Source organism: Ictalurus punctatus, chromosome 14, assembly GCF_001660625.3.
Source record: "Ictalurus punctatus breed USDA103 chromosome 14, Coco_2.0, whole genome shotgun sequence".
NCBI classification, from domain to species: Eukaryota; Metazoa; Chordata; class Actinopteri; order Siluriformes; family Ictaluridae; genus Ictalurus; species Ictalurus punctatus.
The window spans coordinates 12,857,358-12,869,632 of record NC_030429.2 but is presented as its reverse complement, the minus strand read 5'-3'; the positions used below and the strand labels follow the sequence as shown (position 1 = coordinate 12,869,632).

General features: G+C 38.9%; 1 protein-coding gene across 1 annotated transcript in view; it reads left to right on the top strand.

Moving 5' to 3' along the window:
* Window positions 1-12,275, top strand: part of furinb (furin (paired basic amino acid cleaving enzyme) b) — a 101,825-nt gene that overhangs the window by 47,997 nt on the left and 41,553 nt on the right. Inside the window, exon 3 of the mRNA XM_017485006.3 lies at window positions 4,965-5,063. Within this exon, the coding sequence (XP_017340495.1) occupies window positions 4,965-5,063 (99 nt within the window). The remainder of the gene's footprint in view (window positions 1-4,964; window positions 5,064-12,275) is intronic.

Sequence of the window (12,275 nt, the reverse complement as noted above, 5' to 3'; positions counted from 1 at the left end):
TATTTTGGGACAGACTTAGACACTTTACCTCAGTCCAAGCCAGATATAACTGAAAACCAAATAAACAGTTTCAGCTCTGCTTGATTGCATCACATACCAGGTCTGTCAGATTCTGAGGTCTGACTATGTTTGTCTGCAGCCTAATAACATGTTAAACATGCATTTGATAGCTCAGTCAAAGAAAAACAAACCTTTAATATAAACATCAAAATCATGTAGTGATTACAACAGCATAAATCCCGAGGCTAATACAAATGACGTTTTTATCTGATTGAATAATGCATATAATTATCAGTTAAACAGAAGAATATTTGCAGTGTAAACTTTCCATGTACTTTCATTAAAAAACAATCCTGTAAGAAAACGAAGTTTATGTTACAAAACTGTATTTTGATGTGATCAGCATCCACCTAATACTTTCAAGTAGAATGTTGCAAAATACACATTCCTCCACTCGCCTTCTGTCCAATGATGATATTTGATTATAAATCAATGTCATTGACAATGAGATTGTAAATCCGGCAATGTAACACTTCCAGGTCACACACTTGTGTCGTCAGATGCATGGTCATGTGCCTTTTGTAAATGGAGGGTGGAGTCTGGGAGAAGAAGTAGTTCCAGGAATGAGAGTGTTGCAAGAGAGAGAAAGGAGAATATGTGGAACAAGTTGAGCTGCGAAGTAGCAGAAAAACCGAGTTCAACAATGAATCTCTATACATGTGCTGATTGGCTAACCCTAGACACCAGTGCAGCAGCCTATCAGCCATGCTTTTCCATCTACATAACCCATTATTATCCCAACTAACTCGCTGGCTTCAGCCTCTGCGTTCACTAGGAGATTTTGCATCCTACCCTCCTCCTCCCCGGCATCACCGTATAGATCTGCTTTGGGGTTTCTCTTTCTGCACCCTTTGCAGCAGCAGCATGCTTCTCTACTTCTCTATGTCTGTGCATGTCTGTCAGAGCTAGTATTCGTACTCGCTCAGCAGCAGCAGCATAGCAGATCTAGACTGCCAAGACCAAACCTACTTACACTTTATTCCCATCAGTAAAAGCTGATAATCTCATTTTGAGTTTTGTCAGCCCCCCGGTACACAGGGACTGAAAATTAAGATAAAAGTCTAGTCACGCTCCCCAACACCCACATCCTGTGTTACCATTCCTCAACACACCTACCCAGGGTTCTACACACTTTTTGTTGTACTGGTAATTTTTGTTATGGCTAAATGCTGCATCTTGCATGTGGTCTGGATTACATGTGCACATGTAAATGTACTTTTAAACACATTTAGGGTAGATGTAAACATTTACTTTATATCAGTTATTGGATGAATTTGATTTTAATTCATTCATTTGTTCATTCATTCTTTAGTAACCACCTTATCCTCATCAGGGTCACAGTGGATCCTGAGCCAATGATGGGAACACTGGGTGGGCAGCAGGAACACACCCTGGAGAGACACACCAGTCCATTGCAAGGCATCATGCACCCACACATTCAGACACTCATTCAGAAGCACTAATCTTCCTACAAACATGTTTTTCGGGAGTTGGAGGAAACGGAAGAACCCAGAGGAAACATATGCAGAGAACTCCACATACATAGTAACCCGAGTTCAGGATCAAAAATAGGGACCCTGGAGCTATGAGGCGGCAGTGCTACCCACTACACAACTGTGCCTGACATGAGATTTTCAGATTTACAGAAATCTTTGCACATAATACAGTTTTAAATATTACACTGCAATGTTTCACTATGGGAAACAGAGCTGTGTGTTTTTGATTCCAGGATATTATGCGGGATCAGAAAGCGAGAGAAGTGATATGTTGCTTTCTTGGAGAGGTAGCAGCAGGGGTTTGGAGGTAATGTGTCTCATGTTACAGGCAGTTGCACTAACATCCAACAGAAAGAAAAAGAGAGACAGACTAAAGGAGTTAGAGAGACAGACAGCGAAAGGATGAGACAGGGTGAGGGACAGAATGTAAAAAAGAGACAAAAGGAGCTGTGAAGGAAATAGCAGGGGGTGGGGATGAAGGAGACTGTACTCCATTCTCTTGACCTTACGTCTGTACTCAGCTTTGACAGGTGTGTACGGACATGTGTAGGTGGGTGAATGTGGGATTCTATGTTTGTACAAGTCTAGTGTTGTGTGTGTGTGTGTGTGTGTGTGTGTGTGTGAGTGAGTGAGAGAGAGAGAGAGAGCATTTGACCTTGTACTAAAGGAACAAAGAAGAGACAGGATGAGTAATGACAAAAGTATGAGTAATGCCATCTCTCTCTCTCTTTCACACACACACACAGTCCATCATTTTCAGAAATTTACCAAAGAAGCCCATCTCCATGTCTGGAGAGATAGAGTCCAGCACAGTTTGGTGATTTCCCTACTGGACTCTGACCCTCCATCCTGACTGGAATTGTGCGCTCCTGTTTTGCAAACCAAGGCATTAATTGGTACGTGAGACACCATACGCATCAACGCAAAAAAGCAATTTTGCCATATAGCTGTCTCGTTGCGTTCATGCTTAAATTTATTTGTCAGTATATGATGAATTGTCGATATGTGAAATGTCAGGAAAAGCCCATATAGCAAAAACATTTGTACCATGGTCTGTCTGAATACTTTATTCTGACTGGCTAGAAGGTGTGTGTTCGAACCACATAATGCCCATGTAGTTCCAGTCAGTTTAGTCACCATTCTAAATTAATGCGCTGCCTATAAACAATTGTAACCATAGTAACATACAGTTACAGTTGCATAGTTAAACTCACAGATTGATTATTAGTTGAGATGCGGCACAGATACAGGTAATTCACACACACACACACACACACACACACACACACACACACACACACACAGTCTCTTTCTCTCTCTCTCTCTCTCTCTCTCACAAATAACTATTTATTATAATTTATCAAAATAAATATAATCTTATCACACTACTTTATCTCTGTGTATGATTTAGAGCATGCAGAATTCTAGATCTAACGACCTGTATATAAAATAAGTAACAAAATTTAACCGTTATTTTTAACCTTTCAGTCATTTAACAAGTGACCATGGTATAAGTGGTATCATCCACAGCTAGGTGTGCATTACATGCATTTTAAATCAATCTTAAAAATTGTGTAATGCACACCTAACTGTGGATTATCCCTTAAGCTGGGTGCACACTGCGATTTTTAATAGTCTTTTGCGACTGTTGCTTGTCAGACTGTACGAAGATATCTCCGCTGTAAGCCATGTCACACTGCAGGATCTCAGTTGTCATTAATGTCAGACAGTACGACTGTCAAGACGCAAAAAACAGACAAACGCAAGAAGACTCGTACGGAGTAGGAGAAGCCACACTACTGGACTGTGCCTCAAATCTTCTGACACTGCCAGAATTTAATCGGAGGAAAATTTTTATTGCAACGGCCATTAAACTGATGTCAGGGAACATGTCAAACTAACGATCAAAGACTACAGATTTTGGCCTAGGATTATAGGAATCTTTTAGGATTCTCAAAATTTGTCTCAGATGACCAAATCGTGGCAAAATCGTATGAAACACAAAACAAAAATACTTTTTTTTGTTAGACAAATCATGAATTATGCAACAACATGTTTTTTTTTTAATTACATCATAATATTTTTACTGCTAAAACTAATGGTTTATGCTAACAGACTACAGGCAACCAAATTTGCAAACAATTTTAGAGTCATTTTCCATTTATTGTTCATAATTAGGGAATTTCCCCGGTGTAGGATCAATAAAGTTATCTTATCTTAATGTACACATTAAGCATATGGTAACTATGTATATTAAAAAATGTTTATGAGGTTCATCTAGCTTCCAGGTCAGACGCTCTAGAAGTCTCCTGAAACTACAGTATGCACATTGTTACCACATTGATGCACACTGGCACAGTTTTCACAGTCTCATCCCTCACATTGCACAAAAACAACGATCAATGGTAACTGGTTGCAATGGCAGTCAGGCAGCCTCTTTACATGTACAGGTGAGAAGAAGAATAGAGACAGATGGCTGTATGACAGTGGCATTTATTGCAAACTCTGCATCATACATCACTCCATGACTTTGGTGGAAGGTCTACGCATACGTGCACACACACAAAGACGTAAAATAGAGTAGTGCTATGTAAGCAGATTTGTAATAGCCCTACATACACACAAACACACACAGAGCCATCCATCTTCCTCTGAGGCATTTGTCAGAATTGGGTTGTTCCCAATGCAGACCACAGGGTCGTCTGAAGGTGAGAAGCTGTAAACATAAATGAGATGTTTGGGTTTAACCATCCGTTTTTCTCCATTTAGCCTGAATATTGCTTTCCATATCCCTCTCTCTCTCGCTTTCACATGCCAAAACCTGTGGGGATTGTGATTGTTATTGTGTATGCGCGCGCGTGTTTGGTGTGTGTATGTGTGCATTTGTTTTCATAAAGCATATATTTACAACATTACTGCACAAAGTGAGGATAAAATGAATTAGCTGTTTCATTATTTGTAGAAGCAGCAGCAGGACATGCGCCTTTCACCACATAGTGACTCTTTATGACTGTGTCTGTGTGCATGTATCTCGTTCGTATTACAAAACATACAAGCAGATGCTACTTATTATGTTTTAGCAACTAAGAATTTTGTGTGTGTGTGTGTGTTCCAGTGGATACAATGATAATGTGTTCATATCTCAGCAGACTGTGTAGTAGATGTTTGTGTCTGAGAGAGAGAGAGAGAGAGAGAGAGAGAGAGAGAGAGAGAGAGAGAGAGAGAGAGATGACCCAGCTTAAGGGCACAGATGTTAAAGTTAATGAGGGGGTTTTTTTTCCCCCTCAGGTGTGTTTTAGATCATCTTACCATCTTGTGGCATGAAGGACACACAGTGGCATAAAGGGCACAGAGTCTCTGGATCTAATAATCTAATGTGTGTGTGTGTGGGTGTGTGTGTGTTTACAGGTGTTTGGGGACTATTATCACTTTCAGCACAGGGGAGTTGTGAAGAGGTCTCTGTCTGGCCACCATGGGGTTCATGTCCGTTTGCTCAGCGAACCACAGGTATACACACACACACACACACACACACACACACACACACACACACACACACACACACACACACACACACACACACACACACACACACACATATATAGAAGAGAGGAGAGATAAAGAGGATTAATAGCTGTGATGGACAGATGCAGCTTAAAAGAGGTAGATGAGAGCAACCAGAAAGATTGCATACATTCAGAATTAATGGCCGGGGAGTTTCTACGTTTGTGTTTGTGTGTATGTGTGTGCGTGTGTGCGTGCGTGTGTTCACGCATGCGCATGCGTACATGTTCTGGAGACAAGCTATCAGTGCTTACAGGAGGAAAAGAGCCGCATATTTGCCCCTCAGGGCCCGGACAACCATAGATCTCTCAGAGACGATTGCCTTATCTATCTGCCTCACTGAGGACACTGCTGCTGGTTACTAATCAGTGATAGCACCTCTGCTAGCCTTAAAACACCAAAGCCTAAAGCTCTAACACACTCTCCCATCTCTGCATCTAACTTCAAAGATTATAGACCCTTGTGGTCAACACTATATTTCATTAGTTGAGTTTTCATAAAGGAGATATAAATAACAAAACCTTGTTGTGTCATCATTGTATTTACTCCCTGTGAAATTGTGAAATGTGTCCCTGCTGTGGTGTATTTCTCTTACAGATAAAAAATGTTTCCACAAGCTATTTGTTTATGCTTTTCAAATTGATGTAGCATGAACCAAACTTATAGTAAGTACTGTAATTTTATCTCAAATGACTCTAAATATTGTACATTGTTTGCTCCCTTGACAAAACATTAGCAATATTTGGGTAACATCTCATTTGTTCTTTCAAATCTGCTGCCACCGCACATACAGTTGCGATCAAAATTATTCAACCCTCATTGCAAATCAGGTTTATTTCAGCTTTCAGCTGTTTACAATGAACAAATCAAACAAAAGCAATTGAAATAGTTCAACACAACAAATGCTTCAGTTTGTTTCCCCAAATTCAACTGAAAATGCATCTTATAATGATTTCTCCAGTCTCAAAATTATTCAACCCCTTCATGGCAAGCATCTTTAGTACTTAGTAGAGCACCCTTTTTCTGTTATAACCTGCTGCAAATAAGATGCATAGCCAGATACCAGCTTCTGGCAGCGTTTCTGAGGAATCTTAGCCCATTACTTATTAGCAATGGCCTCCAGTTCAGTAATATTCTTGGGTTTGCATGCTGCAATCACCTTCTTCAAATCCCACCAGAGATTTCCGATGGGGTTCAAGTCAGGTGACCGTGATGGCCCTGTAGACTCTTCCAGGACTTCTTCTGCAACCAAGCGTTGGTGGGATTTGAGGTATGCTTGGGATCATTGTCTTGTTAGAAGGTCCAATGATGCCCAAGCTTCAGCTTCCTCACAGACGGCAAGACGTTTTCAACTAGGATTTCCTGATATTTCAATGAATCCATCTTGCCTTCCACATGCTGCAGGTTTCCAGTGCCAGAGGTTGCAAAGCAGCCCCAGACTATCCATTGTGCGGAAAAGTTCCAGTTTTCTTTCATCGCTCCACAGAACAGAATCCCAAAACTTCTGTGGCTTATTTATTTGATTTTGAGCGACTTTTCTTGTGCTTTTGGGTCAGTAGTGGTGTACGTATTGGAATTCAGGCATGGAAACCGTCTGTGTTTAGTACGCGCCTTACTGTGCCCACTGAAACCTCGGTGCCTACTGCCACCAAGTCTTGCTGCAGGTCTTTTGCAGTCGCTCGAGGGTTTTTCACAACCTGCCTTCTCAGAAATTTGGTTGCAACCATTGATACCTTCCTTTTTCTGCCTCATCCAAGTCCTTCATATACTTTCTACCCCTAGCCAGTTCAGGTATTTCATGTGTTCCAGCTCAAGCACACCTGGTGCAACTAGTGAAGCCCTTGATTAGTTGCATCAGGGGTGCTTGAGACAATACCTGTTTTGCATATTTGTGCTGTTGTGAGGTCATTCTATTCAGGGGGTTGAATAATTATGAAACTGGAGAAGTCATTTTAAGTTGCATTTTCAGTTGAATTTGGGGAAAACACTTGAAGCATTCGTTGTGTTGAACTATTTCAATTGGTTTTGTTTGATTTGCAACTGTACACTTAATGAATTCTCATGAGCCAGATAAAGTACAGTAAGTGATGCTTGCCAAACTTAATGTCCAATGTTTGGTACTGTGGATGTTTGGATAAAAATACATGTTACCATATTTACCATGTATGGATAAAAATACACACACACACACACTCACACACACACACACACACACACACACACACACAAAGTGTTAATCCACAGCTGTGTCACATATTCACTTGATGTTCAGATCCTGTGCTTCTTGAAACAGCAAGATGGCATATCCATGTGTGGCCATGGTATCAGTTTGCTTCTGCAAATTTTGTTGAGCTCTCCACCATTACAACAATATCCACCAATGGAGAAAAAAAAGAGCTCATTATTATGCAAAATCAGCACCCGCAAAATGACCCATTCATCACAAGGAGAAAGTGACAGCAGAGAGCACTCCATGGAAAAGCTGAATTATTATGTTTTTCATTTCAGCTCCTCCCAGACATATTGTAGGGTAGAAAAGGGAAGTGTGTTCAGCTGTGTGTGTGTGTGTGTGTTCAGAGTGAAATATACCTTTAAGGTCTTTAGTTCAAACTTCATTCAGCTACAGAAACATACATCCACATGATTCCAAAGGCAGCAGGGTTTTACTAATGAGAGATGGTTTTTTAAAAATTAATTCCTTAAATAAAGGTCATCCACAGCAGATATCTAATGATTTTTTTCCCCCCAAGTCCAACTGTGCATTGTGAGTAGGAGTACGTCTATCATCTCAAGAAACGTACGGTGCAGTGAGCCAAATCTAATTTCCATAGAAAGTTGAAATGAGGTTAAAGCCTATACTTTCTGCTGAGGAAAATGTATAGAAGTCAAAGCATCTAAAATGTATAAAAACACGCGTGACCTGACCTTGTTCCACATCTGCTCACTTTGGGATAAATTTAGTGTCTAGTGGCTGAAATATATACACATATAAGTGAGAGCTGGAAGGACGACTAAGGATAAAGAATGAGAATGAGAGAGTTTGGTGTGTGTGTGCGTGTTTGTGTGTATGGCTGTGTCTCTTGTGGGTCTGTCTGTGTGTGTGAGCGAGCGAGAGAGAAACTGGTATACATCAATACTTAACTTTAACACACTCTGAATTGGCATGTTATATTGACATATTATGACATATTAACGGCCTCCCCCATGAGATTACTGCTCTGCTTTTAGTGTGTGTGTGTGTGTGTGTGTGTGTGTGTGTGTGTGTGTGTGTGTGTGTGTGTGTGTGTGTGTACATTCATTCCATACAGACATTTTCATATTCATACTTTGATACAGATTGAATTTGTCATGGTAGGGAAAACATGACAACAGTGGCACTGTTTGATCCACCTTGCATACTTTCAATCTGATTAACTAGGGATGTGCCGTCTGCCCAATTCCAAATATCTGTAAGATTAAAGTTAACTGTTAGCAGAGGTGAAAAATTGACAGACATCTTTAATGTGGCATTGTCAAGTATTATCAACTCAACTTTCCTCCTGTCAGTGGAGCCGCATGTTCTTATGTGTTTCACGGAAGTAATATAGAAAAGTAATGTAGAAAAATAGTACATGCACAGCTTTACTCAATGTCAGCTCACTGTTTTAACCTGTAGCCCTCTTATAGCAGTGCACATTCTGTCATCAATTAAAATTTTGTTGGTGAAAAATCTAACCTCCTGAGAATGTGGGAGTAAATATGTCACTGGATAAATTAACTTTACGTGACATGTAAAATGACACATATCAATCTGTCATTTTAGACATTTGCCTATAATATTTATAAAAACCACTGAATGAAACAGAAATAAAAGCTCCATGCGAGAGCAGCAGCCAGTGTAAATTTAAATCTGTTGCTGAGCAGACGAGGCATGTTATGTGCAATGTCACTTCCGGATATTGAAGTACCTGATCTGTGTCCATTGTGCAGTATATTAAGACTTTAAAAAGAGTTGTACTAAACATTACTGGAAAGCTTTCTTTGTCATCCATTACCATGGGGAAAAAACAAACTGCTTTCAACACAAAACAGACAGATGGTTGTTGACCAGCATAAATGAAATCAAAAATACCAAAATATGTTTCCTACAGTCATGTGAAGAAATAAGTACACCCTACAGAAATTGTTTTGGACATATTTGGACAAACAAACCTTTGATCATCTTTGAAACAGTGCTTATTAATAAAGGTGATGTATCAAATGACACAAGAAATTTTAACAATTTAAATTAACAAAAAAAAAAAAAAACAGATCAGTCACATGGAAAAAGTTAGTACATGCCTACATTTATCATACCAAATCCACTGATATATCAAATCCATGAAATTAGAATCGGGACTTCAAGATTGGGTGCCAATGATTAGAACCTGCTTAGGGAGTGCAGGTTTATACCCCTTTCATATCTAGTGTCTGGTGTACCCTTTGTTATTGAGGTGTGTGGTGTAATCATGCCAAGATCTAAAGAGAACTGTAAGGCCTTCAGAAATAAGGTTGTGGATGTGTCTGGCAAGGTATTTAAAAAAGATCTCCAAATTATTTGAAATGCATCATTCCACTGTAAGGAAAATAATCTACAAGTGGTGCAGATTTCAAAAGACTTGTCCAGGATTGGCCATCCCAGCAAATTCAGCCCAAGAGCAACCATCTGATGCAAAAATAAGTCTCCAAGAACCCCAGAATTTCATCACAGGATCTGCTCGTAATTCTTGCAATCGTTGGTGTCAAAGTGCATGCTTCTACAATCAGAAAGACATTGCACAAATTTGATCTGCATGGGAGGTGTGCCAGGAAAAAGCCTTTGCAAGACTACAGTTTGCCAATGAGCATATAGGCAAAGACCAGGCCTTTTGGAATAATGTGCTTTGGACAGACAAATCAAAGACAGCTTCTGAGGCCAAGGGTGTACTTACTTTTTCCACAGAAGAATATCACAACTATTGATAATTTTGTTCTGTTGAACATATGATTGAAAAAGTTAATTTTCCTTGTGCTTTTGTTCTAGCATATCAACTTTAATAGAAACTGTTTAAAAGATGATGAAATGTTTGCTTCTCCAAATATGTTAACAAAGCCAAGAATTTCCATGGGGTGTATTTATTTTTTTTCACATGACTGTATGTCAAATAGTACCAAGGTATTGGACCTAATGACATGCTGTCCAGTGAGGAGGAGGATGAAGGAAAGAAAAAGAGCTCAAGGATCACAGTTTTAGTATTATACATTTGTAACATTTCAAAATCAACTGTTAACAATGTGTGTTGTGGTAAGACTTAAAACAAACATTTTGGTAATGCTCACCATCTGTGCATGCAATGATCATTAATGCTTTGAGACTGTTTTTGTGACTGTTAGTTCACAAGGTTTTGTGAAGGATTATGGATATTTCAGCCCCAAAAATGGTTACCTCTGCCAGTGGGTTCAGGCTTAGTCATGGGTAAAACTTTCAACAAGAGGATGAGGAAAACATACATCCAAATGGTTAAAGTACAAAATCTATATTTTACAATGGCCAGATCAGTCTACCGATTTGAAGCCTACTGAAAACCTCTGATGAAGTGAAAAGTCTACATGCATAAATCTAAGAATATTTCAAAAGATTTGAAAAACTTGAAGTTGTTGAGTAAAAAATTCAATACTTAAACATTTTGTTTGAGAAAAAAGAAACATTAAAGTCCTAAAATATTTTTATTTAAAAATTGTAGATATTCTTTTTTTATATGTGGTGTGCGCTCAATTGAATTACATGTGATATTGATACATGTGTATCAATATCACATTTGTAACACATGAAAATTAAACATGCTAGTGATATGCAATTTTTTCAGCTGTAATTTGGATATAAATGCCAAACCCATAAGCATTTCTTAAAATACATGAAGTATTACTGACAGTTTTGGCTATTTAATTGTGACTTTGACAGCAAAGAATGCTGAAGTGTGAACAGGATCAAATATAATCATTGTTTATATTACATATGTTGAAGGTTATCCATAACAGTATCTTTGTCATATTAACACACATTCAAATACACAGATAAACTCTTCCTTTAGACAAACCTTCAGATGTGTTGACCATTGGCCAACAAATTTCCACTGATCTTTGCAGAACCATTTGCTTGTTAGAATTTGAGTAATCACACACAAAAGCACATAACCATTAGTGTCAGGAAGATTTTAGAATAAGTATTAGAATAAGACCACAAATCTCTTTCTTTCTTTCATGATGCACATTGTTTACTTTGATTCAGACTTTTAAACAGTGCTCCAAATTAAATTATACACACACACACACACATCCCTAAATTATCATTTTTTTCCAGGTGAAGACAATGGCATCTCAATCTACCCTACCATTTGCATAGTGGAGGTAGTTGGTGTGCTGCCTCCACTGACTAATAAATTACTACTTCCAAGTCAACATTCCACACCATGTAATTATGATTCTAAAGCATGTTGTTATGAAAGCATGGGTCTCTGTCCAGTCTGTCCTTTAATATTTAGGCTTACAGAAAATCACATATTCTGAGATTCATGTACAGTTTTTGTACAGTGCATTGCGTATGTATTCACCCCCTTGGAACTTTTAATCATTTTGAGTTACAACCTGGAGCTGAAGTAGACTTCCGTGGTATTACACCATCATTAATCTACACAAAATCTACCCATTTACATTTATATTTACATTTATTCATTTAGCAGACACTTTTATCCAAAGCGACTTACAAATGAGAAAATATAAGCAAAGCGATATCAAGCAGAGAACAATACAAGTAGTGCTACCATACAAGACCCTTTAATTGAGTTTCAGAAGAAGCAAAGTGTGCAGAGTAGAGGTGTAAGTGCCAGAGTAAAATTATTTATTTATTTATTTATTTATTAATCATCATTAGGGGTTGGTTAGGTGCTCACAGAACAGGTGGGTCTTTAGCTGTTTCTTGAAGATATTGATAGATTCTGCTGTCCGGATTGAGGTTGGAAGTTCATAGGTAGCCAGTGGAGGGAGATGAAGAGGGGTGTGACATGGGTTCTCTTGGGCTGGGTGAAGACAAGGCGTGCTGCTGCATTCTGAATCATTGGAAATGGTTTGTTGGAGCTGGCTGGGAGGCCAGAGAGTAGT